The 19,897-nt window shown below is 35.1% G+C and overlaps 2 protein-coding genes across 2 annotated transcripts; both read right to left on the reverse strand.

Annotated features, from left to right (window-relative positions):
- Window positions 1–9,458: 9,458 nt before the first annotated feature.
- zgc:193726 (uncharacterized protein LOC561161 homolog) lies at window positions 9,459–10,546 on the reverse strand. The gene is made up of 2 exons (XM_057323459.1): window positions 10,473–10,546; window positions 9,459–9,585 (listed from the first exon to the last, which is right to left on the reverse strand). The coding sequence occupies exons 1-2, from the start codon at window positions 10,544–10,546 to the stop codon at window positions 9,459–9,461; spliced, it is 201 nt and encodes a 66-aa protein (XP_057179442.1).
- Window positions 10,547–18,442: 7,896 nt separating this feature from the next.
- Window positions 18,443–19,772, reverse strand: atp6v1f (ATPase H+ transporting V1 subunit F). Its single transcript, XM_057324414.1, has 2 exons — window positions 19,519–19,772; window positions 18,443–19,240 (listed from the first exon to the last, which is right to left on the reverse strand). Exons 1-2 carry the CDS (start codon window positions 19,674–19,676, stop codon window positions 19,039–19,041), a joined length of 360 nt encoding a protein of 119 aa, XP_057180397.1. The 5' UTR covers window positions 19,677–19,772; the 3' UTR covers window positions 18,443–19,038.
- Window positions 19,773–19,897: the final 125 nt, after the last annotated feature.

Consider the following 19,897-nt stretch of genomic DNA (forward strand, 5'->3'; position numbering starts at 1 on the left):
TGGATAGAAAGCTAATAAAATTCAAGTCCGAAAGTCGAGTTAACATAAACAAATTATGACACACCCACATTACAAAACTGTAGTATACTATATTATTTACTAAATTAAATTAAATGTGTAAAATTATCAAAAATACTCAAGTTTAGTAGACTTATCAATAACATAGGTTTATAGTATGTTCTATTTTTTTCTGTAAGGTTAAAAAATGGAAAACACATAATCTAGAAAAAATGGAATTGGGGAAAATAAAATGGATTTTAGGGCCCTACCAATAGTCTGTCTCATTGAGTTGTGCTGGTCATACAAGCAATGTGAGTTTGAGTGTGGCTCAAAATATTTCCCAACTGTTTCCTTCCCTCCCTCCTCATCATTAACAATGAATAAAAAATGTTGAAAAAGGAGTCAATAAGCACAAACACAGAGAAAGAGCTGGTGAACAGATGCCAGTGTGGCTCTGGCTAGAATGGAAACTTAATCCTGGAGCAGATTGGATCATAGAGCCATTGGCTGTCATGGTGTCCAAATCTGAGCAAATTAAAAAGCCAGCAGGAGGAGCTATGATAAGCTTGACTGACTGAATCACATCTGGACGATTTAGCAATCATCATAACATAAACATAACATGTATGCTCAACTAATGACTGCACATTGCATGACTCCCTGTATTTGCACACAAATGCAGGCATTTGCACGTTTTCTGCTCACATTGTCAGTCGAATCATTAGACCTTTGTCCTGTAAATATTGTGAAAAACCTAATTCACATTTTAAGTTACAGTATGTGCAAATAATAAAAAGTTTTGTGGCCATGGAGTCTGTCTAGAAAGTTGTAGTTAGTTCCACGGCGATCTTTACAAACTGTACAATTGTAATGTAATCTACTCTTTCTCTATTGCTATTCCACTATGTTTCTAATAAGGGTTTGATGACCCTTGATGCCTCGTAGGGTTTAGCAGTTAGTCTATTCATTACTAGCACAAAACTTGCCATCAATCACAGCAGTTTTGTCATTATGTGCATGGATGTCCTTTTTCTTTTGCCAATCATTTTCTGCCAGAGTTTCTTTCACGAGCTTCCAAATTCTGGCCGCGCCGCAGCACATCCATTATTCGTCCTCCTGTGGTGGCGATATTGACAGCCATTTAAAAATCCCCTGGTGTCAGTCAATGGCTTCCCCAGCAAATCCATTTAGCAGTGATTGATGGGCACACCATTTTCCTTTCATTTATTAGCAGTGAGACAGACAGCTAATTGGTCTCTATGTAATGTTGGAGAAGTTGCTTTGAAACTGCAGTTTCTAGGCTATTACCTATAAAGTCAATAAAAAAATTAAGCTACATTTTTGGGGAAGTATATGCTACAAGCACTTTTTGTTGTTGTTGTTGTTGTTACAATACCCCTGTGCACAAAGCATGATTTTTATCCTTCCTTTTTATTGATACATAAAATATGCAGATTGAAGTCCACCAATGGTGAAATGAACATCTGTGATCACAAACTTTTCCTGTCTATCCAAAACCACCTAATAATAAGAAAATACATTTTTGTGGATGTCTAAACTTCTAAAAATAAAAGTTAAAATCACTTGTCACTTGCTACCTATTTTCAAAATAACTAATAAAACTATTATTATTTAGCACCATCTCAGTACTGACTTTTTTCGTCCAGTGCTGCCATACAGTATATCTGTAAAAAAAATTAAACACTCTTTACTTTTTTTTCACATTTAAGAATAATAGTAAACGCATCAAAAATATGGAATAACTGTTTATGGAATAACTTCTGTTTGCATTTAAAGTTGTGTTGTTTTGTTTGTATTTGATGTCTACAGTAGATGTGTGTTCAAATCACACTTTCCCACTTGTTTGCCTTCCATTTGTGTCCTAATCCAACAACTCTCTGCATCACTCTGCCAGTTGGACGTAGTTCCCTGTGCAGTGATGTGGCGAATGTTCAGTAGTCCAGGCCATGTTCACAACTCCCCATGGAAGTGGCTTCCTCACACCTGCTGCCGTCTCCCCCTCAGGCATGGCTGATTGCTCCTGGAGCTTCCAGCTCCTGCAGATAATCATCTAATCACCCAGCTACAGTGGGCTGTGATTGCTTTTCCAATCAGTTAACCCTGTTTCACCCTGGTTCACTCTCGGTTCTCCTGGTACCCAGAGCAGCTGCCATCGGCACCACTAATTAAAGCAAGAACACCGTGACTGAGCACGAGAAAAGATTAGATGCCTGGCGAGTGCTATCATATTGGAAAATTAGTCAAATTGCTAATTAAAAGATTGTATTGTTTGTGTATGTTTGCGTTTCATTGACGTGCAGGTACGACCCATGGTACTTTCCACAAACACTGTGCTATTTTGGATAGTTTTTTTGGATAGTTTTTTTTTAAAGCATTAGAGCTACAAATCCCATGTTTTGTTATATCTGCATGTTTTGGATACACTGTTATCTAGCAAAACAAATGAAAACAATCCTACAGTATATCAGTTTGAAACTTTTTTACAAGGTGGCTAATTCGTACACAGCAAAATCGCAAGTGTGGATTATATATACTTGTACACTGTGCGTGTTAATTTGACCTTTTTTTTAACACTGGCGATTTTACTGTGTATGATCTCATTGGTGCGCTTTAGTATAAGGTGTAGGGGCGGGGCTTTATTATACTTTTTTTATAATTGTACATTATTGTAAAATTGTACAAAATTTGTCTGATCCACTGTAAAAAAGGGTTTCGCTGTTTAGTTTCAATGTAATTTTGACACATGATGAATGAACAAATTCAGAAACTGCAAGCTGGGTCAACTACGAAACTATTTTTTTAAGTGCAAAAGACAATTTTTTATTAATTAGCCACATAAAAAAACATTATTTCATATTTTTTCAATTTAACTTGTCATCATTTTTAGATATGTTACATTAATGTACAATTTGTAAAAAGGACTTGCATACATTGCATACATAATGTTTATTTGAATTACATAATGACCAAATATGTCATTTATCCATCTTCAAATTACAGTTTTTTACGATCGCTATGACAATTTTTTCAATACTTTTAACAATTTTGCTAAACTCTTAACACAGTTAGCACAACATCTGTCTGTGTAGACTATACAATTAACACATTTATTGTTGCTTTGACACAAAATGCATACAGTTAACACAAATTTAAAATGCTTGAACTTCTTTTACACACAAGCTCAACCAAGACCAAAACAATGTAATTTTACTGCCAAATTTTCATATGCTTTCACACTGTATATATGTCAGAACAGATAATATCATGTTCTAAACCTAACTTGTAGGCTACAGCCAAAGTGAACAGCTGTATATGTGAACTGAAACACAAATATGCCCCCTGTGTTTTATTCCATTGCTAATGAGAAACAGCTGATCAAAGTTATGCAAATATATACATCACAGCTGAACACTGCCAGGGGTGGATAAGGCATACCAAAAGATTCTTCCCAAGGTGCCTTGCCAGAGAAGATATCAGATGTGATGTGGATGAGAACATGTGGCCAAACGCAGAAGACCGGGCCGATTAGATTACAGTTTTTTTTTTTTTATTCTTCAGTGGGTTTTTTTGTTTTTATATTCACATAATACAGTAAATGACAGCTATCTTGCATATTTTGTTTTCTTGAATTCTTGTTTTCTTTCTTGTTTTTCTAATGCAAATAAAGCCTTTACTGCAGCAATTCTGTCTCTGTCTCTTTTTTTCCCACATAAACCGCTCATTCTATAAAGCTACTCTGAGATTGGTCATTCAATTTTTGTATTTAATTTCTGCAGCAAAATAAACAAAATAAACCCAAATAGAAAAATAAACTGTACTGTAAAACACAATCTATGATCAATGCAATATACTCTCTATTTTATAAGGTCAGACCTGACACCTAAAACAATGCAGATTCTGTAATTCCATTTGATGTTAGTGTTTTTATGATATTGTGCTATGATTGATTAAATGTTCCTGTTGGAAGATAACATGTATTAGTGTTTTGAACTAATAATTTGATTTTGAGACATGTTTGCTGTGTTTTTGTAGATGTAGTGTATTGTGTTATATTATTGTAATTTGAAAATTAGTGTTGGAGTTTAGTTTGCAATGTGTGATTTTGAGCATGAAATTAACTGTTTTGTCAATTGTGTGTTGTAGGTGTGTTGGTGCGTTAAGAGTTTAGGAAAATTGTTAGAAGTATTGGAAAATATGTCATAGCGATCGTAAAAAACTGTAAAATAATCTCGACTTTCTGTTGTTCACAGTTTAAAAGGCAAAACATTTTGGAAAGTTCTCTCTATACAATATAAATGATAGCTGCAGCATACAGAGAATTTCACTGAAAGGAAAAACTATACAACACATTTGACCGTTTTCTTGACATTTGGATAGATTAACTGCTTTCATTCATCACCTCTATCTCTGGAGGTCTGTCAGAGGATGTGACATGCGACCAGGACCCTCGGTTCCGGCACGTCCGTAGGCGGGACTGCAGACACCTGAGGAGGGACAGATATCTGGCTGACAGTAGGCGAATGCTGTTTTGGCAGAGCAGAGTGACAGTAGTCGTCGTTTTTTTCCTGAAGTAGGACTCATCCAACAGCGCTGAGAGGCAACACCTTGACATTTCACACAGGGACATCACACAAAAGATGGAGAACGAGAGAAAGGCCATGGATTCAGCATGGGGAAAGAATAGCAGATGAGTGAATAACCTGCAAACAACAGATGAATAGGAATAAAATAAATGAAGAGACGCAGGACGGAATGAAGAAGAGAGTATGTATTAGAGAGTTGATAGCCTGGCTATGCACATAAAAAAACATGTCAGTTTTATTATCAAGGTTTTGCAGATACTGTGTATGTGATAGGTTGGCAGAAAGGATCCAGTGTTTGTTATTTGCGTTATGTAAATTTGCACATTGAAATGGGATTTGTCTAATAAATTAAATAAAGGGACAGCGCACCCAAAAATTTTGTCATAATTTACTCTCTTTTGTGTCATTTCAAATTGAAAAACATGGGGTGACTATTTTGAGTGACATTTTTGTTTAGAAATCGACTAAGCTGTTTAAGTGTAAGTCAATCTAAGATTGTCTCATTGATTGAGTTTTTCTTATCCCTACATACCAGTCCATTTACTGGATCATTATTAGTATTTTTAACTTACTCTCTATACTGAAGAGGACTATAACACCCCAATGTCTGTGGGCATATGGCTGTCCTCTCTGTCACTGTAGAATGTTTTGCATATTTCATATGTGGGAGAGAGATGGAGGCTCACTTGGCACAGACGTGTGTGTAGGGTGTGTGAAGGCATTGGCCGTTTGATTGCGAGCCGTGCGAAATCATTGCCAGGGTGGCCGACAGCCAGCTGCTTGTGAGATTCATTTTCAAAAATGAGCTGTAATTTGTTTCCATCTCTCGCACAATTACCCTGCTGATAGTCCAGGTTTTACATAAAACAGACCACAGGGTTTGAATGCAATTAAAGTCGTGAAGATGGGATGAAATGTGATGAGTTGAAATGGTGAGATGAGATGAGTTGCTCTAAGTAGAGCTGAGTTTAATTGGGAAGAGATTGAATGCGATGAGATGAATTAAGGTTTGAGATTTCAGCTGAGTTGCATTGAATTGAATTGAATTGAATTGAATTGAATTGAATTGAATTTAGTTGGGATGAACTAGGTTGAGATGAGTTTTGGTGATGGAAGCTAAGTTTAAATAGGATAAAACTGAATGATATGATATGAGATGAATGAACGTAAGATTATTTAAAGCATTGAACTGAATTTAGATAAGAATTAAGTTAAAATGAGTTGAGTGGAGCCGAGGTATCTTTATTTATGAAAAAATGAATTGAGATAACAAAAATTCAGGTAAGAGAAGACACAGTAAGTTTAAAGTTGAGTTGAGTTGAAATGAGTTAAGTAGCGCTAATTTAGGTTTAATCAGGAAGAAATGATCTGAGATGAGATAAATGAAGGTAATAAAAGTTACAAAATGTTTAGAGTTGAGTTGAGTTGAGTTGAGTTAAACTGAGTTGAGTAGCGCTGAGTTAGGTTTAATCATGAAAAATGACATGAGATACATTGAATTATAAGGTAATAAAAGTTACAGTACGTTTAGAATTGAGTTGAGTTGAGTTGAGTGGAATAGAATTTTGTTGGGTTAAACTGAGTTGAAAAAAAGTTAAGTTTAATCAGGAAGAAATTATATGAGATGAATTAAGGTAAGAATATTTACAATACATTTAGAGTTGAGTTGAGTTGAGTTGAGTTGAGTTGATTCGAGCTGAGTTGAGTTGAGTTTAGCTGAATTGAGTTGAAATAAGATTAACTGAATGAGATAAAATGTTAATCTTATGCTATTAAAGGCCCAAAAACGAGATTGGAGATGATAAACTATCACTATTGTTCTCAAACAGCTAAACCTCATGTTGCTCAATGATACTTTCATTGTAGTAAATTAGTTCACAATAAGTCAGTTCGGATGGAAAAGCATCTGCTCCATGACAAATCATACAGCATCAGTAATCTGTAATGTTAAGACAGGGTCTCGCACACTTCACCGTCTGCCGAGAGTGGGTGTGGAGAGGGTTGGCCTGTTCTTCACACAATGAAAAGGGATTCAGTGAATCAGAGTGGATAGAGGCTCATCAGTGGCTTTGAGCGGAGACAGGAGGTGATGCTGAAACACTCTCATTAAAATCCCTAAAGATCAGCCAACATCGACTGCTCATTCTGCCAGTGAGCGATGAAGATAAGAAGAGAAGGATGGATTGATAGAGCAGGGACGCCGATGATGACGACCATCGACCGCCAGGGTTTATTTTTAAACATGGAGGACGAACTTGGGCAACTCAAGTGATTGCCCAAGAAGTATCGAATAGTAGTGCGAAATTGACTAGACTTGATTACAGAAAAAAACTATTATGGAGGAGAAATGTTGTGTGGGGGGAGGATGGGTTGTTGGTGGATGGTACAGTTCTGCCTTTTTTCACCGTTTTCAGTGGGACATTTTTTGGTCCGCATGAGGAAAACAGCTTATAAATCAAACAAAATTATGTTTTTTTGAGAATGAAAAGATTCAGAAAAGTTTGTGTTAGGGTATGGTTTGGGGGTAAGGTGATGGTTAGGGGATATAATTTACAGTATTAAAATCAATATGTCTATGGCAAGTCCCCATACAACATGGAAACCCAACATATGTGTGCGTGGGGGGTACAGTATGTGGTTGTGTGTGTGGCAGAAGTCCACTTTCACGGCACAGCATGAGGTTTCCACTGTCTTTATCCACTTTGCAGTAACCTCGCCATTGTAAGAAAAGCTGTTGTTTGCAAGAGAGCAAAACATTCCAAACCATTAAAACCTGACAGACGACCATAATGTTTACTGAAAGAAAGTCAGTGGCAGAAAGTACATAACAAGAGCAGTGGAAAAAGGTAGAAGACAAAAAAACCTTCAAACAATGTTCATCTACCTGCTGTAAAAAGTTAACAGTCTCCCAGTGAAGTGTCCCCACTAGGAGACCAGTTAAACCCAGTAAAGCAAGGAAAAGTCAAGCATGCACCTTAGGCTGGTTTAAGAGTATTTATGTCAGCAGGGCTATTTTCACAATTGTCAGAGGACAGGTGCAAAGAGAGAGGACAGGCGCAGTGGCCACTTTTCATAACTCAAAACGCATGAGTTCTCAGTTATGTTAAATGTGTCAACAAACTTTACATTAAGTGAAATAAAACATACATTAGACAAAAAATGTTGCTCCCAAGTCAAAATTGAATGTGAAATTAGTTTTAAATTGAATTATCTGTGTTCCCATAGGAAATTTTAGGTGTTAAACAATTTGTGAGATTCTGTTAAGATGTATGCTGATCAATAGATTAAGAGTGTTAGAAGTTGAACATCTGAAGTCTCCACTTGGTCTCCATGTATTATCTTCATTTATTATAAAAAAAACTAATTTATTTTTTCAAAGGGGTAATAAAATGTATTAAAGATCTCATTGTAATCTTACTTTCCTAATGCCTCCAACAAACACAAAGCCTAACATCTTCACCAGAAGCTAGTGCATCACTGTCTTTANATTTTAGGTGTTAAACAATTTGTGAGATTCTGTTAAGATGTATGCTGATCAATAGATTAAGAGTGTTAGAAGTTGAACATCTGAAGTCTCCACTTGGTCTCCATGTATTATCTTCATTTATTATTTAAAAAAAACTAATTTATTTTTTCAAAGGGGTAATAAAATGTATTAAAGATCTCATTGTAATCTTACTTTCCTAATGCCTCCAACAAACACAAAGCCTAACATCTTCACCAGAAGCTAGTGCATCACTGTCTTTACGACCCAGTCGCCCTTTGCAGAGGACGAACAGGTTGTGGAGTAGTTAGCAGTCTTCCTGCGACACACATAAACCATTAAAGGCTTATTTTGTTTCCTGTAGAGGGCGGTTAATGGCGTGACATGACACGTCACGTTCCAGATTGATTGACAAGTGGATGTCATGATGAAGAACCTTTGATTAACGTGAAGTCATCACAGATAATAATGTCTTTCTTCTCTGAGAACTCAATATTCTCTAAAGCTGCTGGTCTTCCACGCTTCCACGCTTGCTGCTGGTCTTCCACACAATCAAGATTAAGTTTTAAGTTTTCTACATATTGTTAAAAATATATGCTTTTATATCTTTTAAATTTGGAATTACATTTTGGAAAGACTGGGAAGATGGTGAAATTTTGGAACCATCTCACTGTCACACTGTTTGCTACATATTTCTCATGCTATCATAAAACATGTCCATTGAAGGACATTGATACACAGTTGAGATGTGCACAGAGGGCGAAATGTCCTTTGGTGACAGCTGTGCCGAGACCATTAGCTACATAAGGAGACTTATTCCACTAAATTGCATATTGGCTAAAATATTCTCACTAGAAATGATTTTGGTAGGCTCTGCCAGTATTCGAAAAAGAAATAGCTTTATGTATTGTTATCCTTGCATTGTAATATAATGGGGCCCTCTGCTGGTTGCAGCTAAACATTTACTACCTGTAATGCATTGTGGTGCCATGCATGTGCATAATTTTGCATAACCTTGTTTTTTAGTGGTTTATGTAAAGGGAACAAATTACGCAAGAGATATATTGCGTGCATTTCATTCTAAAATAATAAAGGATTTTTTATAGTTTTATGGAAACATGTATGCATAAAAGATAAAAAAAGATACAAAAGTCTTTTTCAATAAACAACAAAGTGTATCAATTTAACAAAATAAAATGTAACTTAATTATATTTATTAAGAATATATTATTAAAATGAAGACAGGATCAGCACTTCCCCATTCTGACTGAAGACGACGTGCCTTATGACATGACTGATGACATGTTTCCTGTTTTCACCATCAATAAAAACAGCACGCCCAATATAAATCAATTAGCATAATCAAACTTTCACTTTTTTCCGATTCCCATCGGATCATTGGTCAAGTCTCCGGCCCTCTCATCCCCCATCTGTAAAGACGAACCCAGGTTCGACAAGGAACAAGTTGCCAAAAGACAAAATGGGCTAGATTGAATCCTGTTGAGAAAACAAGAAAAGTAGATTTGTATAAAAAAGATCATTCTTTTGTATGATAATTCGTGTTCTAACAATGTTACATTATAAAGTCAATGATAAATTTGACTGTAATTTGTGTCATTTTAAGAATTATTACGCACATTTTAGGAATGATATTGTGAATTGTCAATAATATACATTTTTATGGTAAATATAAATTAAAGGCTTACCTGGTATTCATTCTCACTGGGAATTCGGTTCTATAGGATGAAACAACATGTTTAGGGAACACATTTTTTGTTTTTGAAGAAAATCTTAAATAAAGAGCAGAAAAATATGTCTAAGATAAAATACATACTCTTGGTGGCTGTTAGACATATAAGGTTCTCATAAGAATTTTATGTGTCATTAAAATAACTTACATAATTATTTCAACAAGAGCTCAAAATATCTGCAATGGTCAAAATTCTGTATACAATCCAGTTGTAGATTTCAGAGATAATTTCCATTGGCATCGCAAAACTCAGTCTTGTGTCATCTTAACAATTTATGATTTTATGATTCTAATATACTCACTCACTGTATACTCACTGTAGAGTTCTTTGCTGTGTCGTTAAGAGAGGTTCCCATTTCAGATCCACTGGTTAAAAAAAACAACACACCATTTCTAAAACTGTCACCATTTTGTGTCTGGCTTTGCATGCATAAACTTTGCGTGTGCAGTTGTAAACAGTTGAATTGACCATAGCACCAAGATCACCACATGCAGAGAAGCTTCAATCTATTTTTGTTATGCTGTGTATTTATTAATTACAGTAATTGCACCCCTAACATATTTTTGCATGCAGTTATTTGAATTTAAACCTTTTTATAGACAAATGTAATATTTTTATCAGAAAATATATTACCTTGTGGTATTGAAGATGGGAAACCCAAGAGTGTAGTTCAGGAGCACAAAACTCAGAGCCCAAACAGGAATCATGTTGTCCAGCACCGATTCACTGAGCAGCGTAAATCTGAATGACTCAGATCAGTTTTAAGCATATATTCTCTCACCTGCCCATTCAAATGCTCTTTAATCTGTTGATATCTGAATGTCTGAATGATTCCCACAAACCTGAATAGATTTTGTCCTTGGATAAGACATGAACAAACATTGTTTAAGGAAGACGAATTCAAGCAATGAGTTCTGCTCAATGTTAGAAAAATATTTTGCAGCCTAAAGTGACAACAATAAATCAATTCACAATGTCACAATGTTGGATAGTAATAATGGGAAAACATTACAGTTTGATTACTCAAGTGTGTGGATATTCTGTTGTTGTTTTTTTCACTGTTTTAGTTCGTTTAGCAGCTTTATCAGGAATGTTAGGGGTTGGGTATTGTGACTAACAGCCACTGTCTCTCTTTTGCGACAAACCAAGCTGAATAATTGTCTTATGAGGGAGGATATCAAGCACTGTTAATGGTGGTACATTAGACACACTAGCTATTATTAAATTCCAGTTAGGATTTTCATAGTGTTTCATGTATGAGTGACAATCAACTAGGGCCAAAGTTGGGATCAGTTGTTTTTTTGTTTTTTTCATAAACGCCATGTGATGTTTGACTTTGACATGCATGTTGCTGAATGTCTTATTTGTAAAATGAGCATATATTTATGTATATATAACTCAATGTATTTTGAGCATGTAAACATCTACATAAGTTATTTTGAAAGCATAAAAACATCATACACAAAGATATTAAAACAAGGTGATTTTAATTCAGAGATCTCAAGACACAAGTGTACATCTTAATAAGCTTTTGTGTTGCTAATGATTGTTATGTTTTTTATGTATTATAAAAACAATAAGTAATCATAAAAATTTGGTATGATAAAAAATCTTCAACATTTGGTTTTGAAGAGATGACATTTGCAAAATGTCTGTATCAAAGTGAATGTTTTAGGAGGATTTAAAAAAGAACAGACAAGAACTCTCTGTTTCAATGCTTCTCTTATTTTTTCCCAGGCCCAAAAGGGTCCCATGTGGATCTCCCTGCAGTCTCATCACCTGTCTGCAATTTGTAATCCAGATCGTGTTTAGTACAGGAAAAGAGATGGCATCCAGATGAAGTGAATACACTACAAAGTACAAAAAATAATGCACCAGAATTTCGTTATTTTCTTCAATGTTTGGTCAAAAAGACCATAGTTTGTGAATATGTTAACAACATGACCTTATTATAAACTAGAACACAGCATCACCATTGTAAAAAAATGTAACACTTACCATGCATGGTTTTACTATTCACAACTCACTATTGTTATAATTTAACTCTGTTTTTCAACATGAAAGAACATTCTGTGAAAATATATCCTTGAAATCTTTAATATCTTTAATCTTTAATAATATTAAAATTGTATATGTCAAAGACTGAAATCTTCGTTATGTGTACATTGCTGTCACGCCTCAAAAACAAAACATTGTTTTTTGTCTATATCATGGTTGTTGTTTATCGTCAGAATATACTTACAATGTGATGTTCGTGTCATTCGAAAAAGGCTCCACATCTAATCCCCTATGAAAACAAAATGCATGAATATACGTATACGGTCATTTTCATAAATCCACCAATAATCCGTCACTCATGCTGTCTAAAAATATATTACCATGTGGTATTGTGGAGGGGGAACCCAAGAGTGTAACTCAAGAGCAGAAGATTCAGAGTCCAGAGAGGAATCATCTTGTCCCTTAAGCATTACTGATTCACTGAGAAGAGGGAATCTGAATAAACCGGATTAGTTTTGGTCATATATTTAATTCCCTGCCTATTCAAATGCTCATTAATCTGAATGTGTGAGTGATTCCCACAAACCTGAGAAGACATGTGTTCTTGGATAAGATAAATGTTGTTAAAAACCAAATAAACAGGCAACAGGTAATATTTCACAATGGACAGCAATCATGGGAAACATTGTTTACAAACTAAAGTGTGTGTGTGTGTGTGTGTGTGTGTGTGTGTGCGTGCGTGCGTGCGTGCGTGTGTGCGTGCGTGCGTGTGTGTCTAGTCTGCTCTGCACCTTTTGTAAAGGTCAAATTAAGCTGCATTTTTGCCTTACGTTTTATGTAATGTCATGTATTGTTTGGTGTTGTACAGCAGGCAAATCAACTGTAATGAGACAAATTTGCTGTATAGATTTTCATATAGTTTTAATAAACTAATAACCATCAACTGGGGGGAAACAAGAAGTGATGCCTTCAGAATCCTTTTATACATTTCGTATACTTTCAGGTTTTTTCACAAACCTGATTTCGACGTGGTGGATCAATTTGATGAATGTATTTTTTGTGAAATGAGCATCTTTAAAGAGACTGTCATATGTATTTCATTCATGCGGTATCGTTTTCGGAAGCTTTATTGCTCAACACCAAGGTCATGGGTTTGATTCCCAATTTTGATTTCCCAGTTTTAATGATCTGTAAGTTGCTTTGGAGAAAGGTGCCTTCTAGTGAACATAAAAGCCATTATGTATAGATAGCAGTTAAATGTGTTTTTTTTAGCATTGAGTTTTTTCTAAACATCATATAGCCTACACAGTCATAAAAAACTAGTGCCAGGTAAAGATACAGTACAAGTTGACATCTACTTTACATCACAATGCCAGGGTTATTGTTGCATATATTCTTGTTGATCTTCTCAAAGTAATAAAAACTCATCAGTGGATTTTAAATAAAACATTTATTCTTAATTTTTGTGTAAAGCTATAACATTTGCATCATGCTGAACCAAGATTGATGTCAAAAAATGAATACAATTTCAACCCTCCGTTTATACACTTCTCTTGGATCTTACTCCTCTTATTTTTTCCCATTTTTATAAGGGTCCCGTGCAGATTCCCCCGCTTTCTCATCTCCAGTCTGCAAAAGGTTTCCCAGATTAAGTGTGGAAAATAATCGAAAAGGGCTACAAGGTACAGAAAAATATTATTTTATTGTGTTCTCTAAAATTTGGGTAAAAACTTCTTTAACTTTAACTTCTTTGTTCAAATTAAATGTGAATATTTATAAAATGTTCATGAATAGACAATAAAATGCCATTGTTTATATGGTAATTATAAATTCTCACCTTTGTGCCAGGCCAGGTCTTCATGGCCTAAAAAGAACAACACAGAAAAAACAGCGCAAACAGCGCCTCTGATGGACAACTTTAAAGACGATTTTTCTCAAATGTCATTTTGATTTCTTTGCACCCTCAGATTCCAGGTTTTCAAATAGTTTTATCTCGACCAAATATTATTCTATCCTAACATACATCAATGGAAATCTTATTTGTTCAGCTTTGAGATTACTGTGTGTATAAATCTCAATTTTCGAAAAATTGACACTTATGACTGCTTTTGTGGAGGATAGGAAGCCCAAGTGTGCTGTTCAGAGGCCAAACATGAATCATGTTGACCATTAAACACCAGCACTGACTGAATCTGAATGACTCAGATCCGTTTAAAGCACATTCTTTCCCCTGCCCCTGCTCTTTAATGATATCTGTGAGAGATTCCCACAAACCTGAATAAATTGTATCCTTGGATAAGACATGGACAAACATTGATTGAATGACACACTGTAAGAAAATCGATGAGATGTGCTGAATTCTACGAAAATATTTTCTTTACATGAGATGCTATAGAACAATAAATCAATTGAGTGTCACAATGTTGGACAGTAATCATGAGTAAACATTTTCTTTTTGACCGAAGTAAAATTCAGTGTGGATCTGTGTGTTTGTGATGTGAAACTGATCAATCGTTTGATAAAACTGTTTCAGTTCATTTAGTCTACTGAATTGTCATATGAGCTAGAGAGAATCGTGTTTAATATTTTACAGTTTATGGTTTTTCAAGGCCAAACCAAACTGTATAATTTAGCTTTGGACACTAGAGTATGAAAATGAATTGTTATCGGACAAATATTGCTGTAGGATTTTCATAGTGTTTCATATAAATAATCATTGGCTGGGGCCAAACAAGATGTGATGCCTTCATAATCATTTAAATTACTTTTTTATTTCACAAACATCATGTGATTTCGACATGCGGATCAGTTTGGTGAATTTTTTATTTGTAAAATGAGCATAATAAAGAGATTCATTTTTCATTCATGTGGTATCATTTTCTAAAGCTTTATTGCTAACAAAATCAAAGTCATTTGATTCCCAGTACATGTGATAGGCTACAGGTTTAATGATCTGTAAATTGCATTGGATGGAAATGCCTATCAGCGAACTTAAAATCTTGTCAAATCTTATCAAAGTGAAAAGTCATTAGTGGATTGTAAAACATTTGATTTATCATATCATTTGCAACAGGTTGAATCAAGATCAGTGTCAAAAAATGAAAGACATTTTAAAAGTAACACGTCGGGCTTGTTTGTATCTATTTTTTCCCAGGCCCATATGGGTCCCTTGTGGATTCCCCCGCCGTTTCATCCCCAATCTGCATTCTGCTTCCCAGTTCATTCATGATACAGGAAAACACGTTGCATCCACCAGTCCTACAAAGTACAAAAACATTGTCTTTACCATATATTTATATCATGTTCGCTAAAGTTTGTTAAAAGGTCATTTGTTTATCCACTCTAAACATTGTTGTGTTGAAAACAACACAATTTGTCCTTAACTCAACACATCTCTGTGTTAATGGACAATTCAATATTGTTTGTGTGGAGAAGATTTCCTAAGCAGCACATTTAAAATAATCAAATGAATGCAAATGCATCACTAACCCCCATATACCAAAACAGACTGTAATTACAGAATATAACACAAAATTAACACTCACATAGTTATTCATTCGTAGATTAATTTGAAAATGAAGTAGGCTATTAATAAATTACTGGAAAAGAAAGTGGAGCAAAGATTTTTACACTTCATATGTATTTTTTCATGCATTTTCTGTTAAAGCATTAAACACGAAACTGCACAGAAGAACTCACAACATGTCACTGCCGATGTTATATCCAGGGATCGTTATAATCTGAAAAGATCTGGTAAGAGATTAAATAACATTATAAAACATCAAACATTAAGGTCACACTTGAATTTACCTGGTACATATTACAATGAAATACTCGCAGTAGTTTTTCCTATTGTCATAAATCAGTGCATCAAGGTTTGATAATAAAGGATTAAAAATGCAGAGCAAAGATTTTACTATTTCATCACATTTTTGTGCATATGTTAACGGTATGAAACACCAAACGGCACTCACATGTTCTTTTGGTTTGGAGGCCAGTAATAGGTGATGTTTTGCACAGAATTAAATCTGGTAAAAGATAAAAAAACACGATTTTATCAAGCTAATGTTAATTAATAATAATTCATTACATTTATATAGCACTTTTCTGCCTGGGCACTCAATGTCAGGGTCGTGTGTGGAAGTGGAAAAACCCAAGTGCAGGCAGCGGCAGTGAAGGGGTTAACAGATTTATTCATATAAACGGGAACAAAAAAAGGCCCACGATGGGGGTAAACCAAGACAAGACTAATACTGTAAGTAATAAAACAACAAGAAACAAAACACTTCCCTCGATGGGGAAAAATTAAACTAAACAAAACACGACACAACGTCAAGGCAGGATAACATAAAACAACTACTCGTACAAACTATGACACGACTGAGAACAAGAACATCCAAGGGCAAGGTAATCCACAGGGAGAGCACGACACGCATACAAGCACAAAGCACAACGAACGAGCACAGGACAATGAACAGGAGGGCATTTTAAAGGGAGACAAACAAAGGAAGATAACGAGGGGCAGGTGAGGAACATAAGACACGGCAGGGAAGCAATACGGAAAACGAGAGGGGCAGGGCTAGTGACGAGACACGAGAAAGCACATGGAATGTCAAAAGATAAACACCCCATGGCTTTCTCACACTAAACATAAGGGATCTGTCACGATCCTGCCACAAGACTAGAAAATCCTAAACAAGAAGGCAGGACCATGACAACTCAAAGCGCTTTTACACGGAAATGGGAATCTCCTCACCAATGTTCTGCTTACCTGTCTGTGTTATTAGTCTCATAAGTGACATTCACATTCGATTTTATAAAAATACAAATAGTAAATAAATAGAACAAACCACAATGTTTTACTTGTGTTGAGCTTATGTTCTGTATACCTGTTAGTGAGGTTCAAGTTCAAATCCAAATCATCAAATTCAGTGCTGAAACAGAACACATTATATATTACCTAAAGAGATTTTATAAAAATACAAATAGTAAATAAATAGAACAAACTACAACGTTTTACTTGTATACCTGTCAGTCAGATTCAAGTTCAAATCATCAACATCATCAAATTCAGTGCTGAACAGAACACATTATATATTACCTAAAGAGATTTTATAAAAATACAAATAGTAAATAAATAGAACAAACTACAACGTTTTACTTACGTTGTATACCTGTCAGTGAGATTCAAGTTCAAATCATCAACATCATCAAAATCACTGCTAAAACAGAACACATTATATATTACCTAAAGAGATTTGATAAAAATACAAATAGTAAATAAATAGAACAAACCACAATGTTTTACATATGATGAGTTTATGTTCTGTATACCTGTTAGTGAGGTTCAAGTTCAAATCATCAAATTCACTGCTGAAACAGAACACATTATGTATTACCTAAAAAGATTTTATAAAAATATAAATAGTAAATAAACAGAACAACAACTAACACTAAAGAGTATACACTAACACCTTACTCATGCTTGAAAAAACTTACCTTGTGATGTTACGGATGGGAAACCCAAGAGTGTAGTTTAGGAACAGAATACTCAGAGCCCAAACTGGAATCATGTTGTCTATTAAACACCAGCAATGACTTACTGACCGAAGTGAATCTGAATGACCATATGATCAGGGTTTTTTTTAGCATTTATTCTATTCCCTGCCCATTCAAATCCTGTTAAATGGGCAGGGAATGGAATCCTGTTGGCATAACGAGTGTGAGTGGTTCCCATTGAATTAAACAGATTTTATCCTTGAATAGACTAGACAAACATTGCTATGAAAATATTTGGCTGCTCACAGTGATGGAGTGCATTACAGTAGATTTCCACAAGGTTGAAAGAGTGATAATAAGACATAAAGGCCCGGTTTCATAGACAAGGCTGAGCCTAAACCAGGACTATGCCTTAGTTAATTTAGGCTATTTAAGTCGCTTTTATTAAAATGCCCTAGAAGAAACCATTACTGATGTGCATCTTGAGACAAAACAATGGCACTGAAATATTTTAAGATATGTCAGGACAAGTTATTTTCAGTTTAGATAGCTCAAAATTCATTTTAGGCTGGGACTAGTCTTAAGCCTAGTCTGTGAAACCGGGGCAAAGAATAGATCTGATTTTTGTTTAATAAGTAAAGCCACTTAACTATTGTACAAGATTGAACATCTTACTGAAAAAAATTTGAATTAAGTCTAAGTCTTTTATGTATTCTATATGAATTATTTTTGTCACTATTATATTCAATATAAAAATGTATATAATATAAAGCAGCTTTTCAACACCGCAATGAAAAGCGCTACAGAAATCAATTTGAATTGAGTATAAAAAGCTGCTTATGAATCAAAGGATATATCAGCTTTTATCTTACTTTCCAGTTAAACGTTCACACCGTTCAGCATTGCGATTTCCAGGAACTGCATGGAGCCAATATGTAAAGTTTTCCATTGCAATCATTGTAAAGTGCTTTGCAAATTAGACTTTAGTTTATCAGACGCTATATTAGACATTAGTCCTCAAACAACACCAACACCAAAAGTGTCAGACTTACTTTTTATAAACTTTTTTATAAAAGTTTTATACTTTTTATATTACTTTTAACAAACCGCAATTCGCAGTTTTCAAGACACACGTTTATGTTTATTTTTTAATGACATCACATTATAAGAGCTCTCGTGGTTACAGTGCCCAAAAATGCCACAAACTTATACGCAAACTAACAAACTTAAAAAACTGAGCCACAAAGCAACAGAAATCGACCTGACCTCTACTATAACTATTTATAACAGTTTACAAGTTCAAGCAGTCAGTCATATTAACATGAAAATGTATTTCTGTTAATTTAGACAGAAAAATATAAAGCTGTGAACTGTATTACCAGAACTTTACAAATTATATCTATATATTAATGGTGAGATATATAATGTCTATTAAATAATGGGCAGGGTGAAATAGTCCATTTCTATTTGTTTGCATGTATGATATTATTATAAACAATTCTGACCAGGGGCATTTACAATACACAATACACACACAACATCAACTGGATACAAATACATTATATAATCTGGTTTCCAGCTTCAGCAGGATGAAGGAGAACTAGAAGTAAACCACATGGTAGACCACACGTCACCACCAACCAAACACACAACTTCTCTCCTCCTCCATCCAGCCACATTGTGACACCATGGGGGTAGCTGCTTATCGGAAGTCCTCTGCACAGAACATGCCCTTGGCCCTCCGCAGGATTGAATCTTTGGAGGCATCATACGGATGCTCTTTGGAAGGAATTTCCAGCACTGCAGGGATAGACTCCATGTGGGCATCTATGGCATGACGAATCATCTCGGCAATGAACTGGTTGATGAGGATAATGCCAATGTCATTGCGAGCCAGGAAACTCCTGTAAATGAAGAACAGATATTTTTTCAGTTTGTAAGAAAAACACACGTTTCATTATCAAATGATATATGTAGGCAAATACACGTGTATTTATAATAAACAGGAAGTATATAAAGGAACAAGTATATAATATATATATGCCTTTATTTTACACATATTGTATCTGTACATGACACCTTTATAAATGATAAGATATGCAATATATACACACATTATAGGCTATTTTTATATCTTTGTTATTGAGGATCATACTATAACATTAAATAATTCAAATCTTACTTGAATGTCTCCTCTATCTCTGTGATGCTAGTGTCCTTCTCCACAACCAAGAAATTAGGTTTTCGGTTTTTATTGAGCTCCCCGATACCACCAAGCAGAAATCCGGTACATGTGTCTTCATCCCCGATAACAGCGATTAATTTCCCCCGTCCTGGCATCGCTAATTCGGTTTATGTGTTCTTAAATTTACGAAAGAATGAATGAAATGTTTTCCCGTCCTGCAGGATCATATGCTTTAATCAGCTGACTAGTGCACTTCCGCTTTGATCAGACGTCACGCTTCGTGTCCTGCAGCTGATCTGAGATCGGTACTGCTCGCAATATTGACGTACGTAATCATGGTGATTCTCACAGTAAATCTGATCCTAAATCAGATGGC

This window comes from Triplophysa rosa, linkage group LG24, assembly GCF_024868665.1.
Source record: "Triplophysa rosa linkage group LG24, Trosa_1v2, whole genome shotgun sequence".
NCBI lineage: Eukaryota > Metazoa > Chordata > Actinopteri > Cypriniformes > Nemacheilidae > Triplophysa > Triplophysa rosa.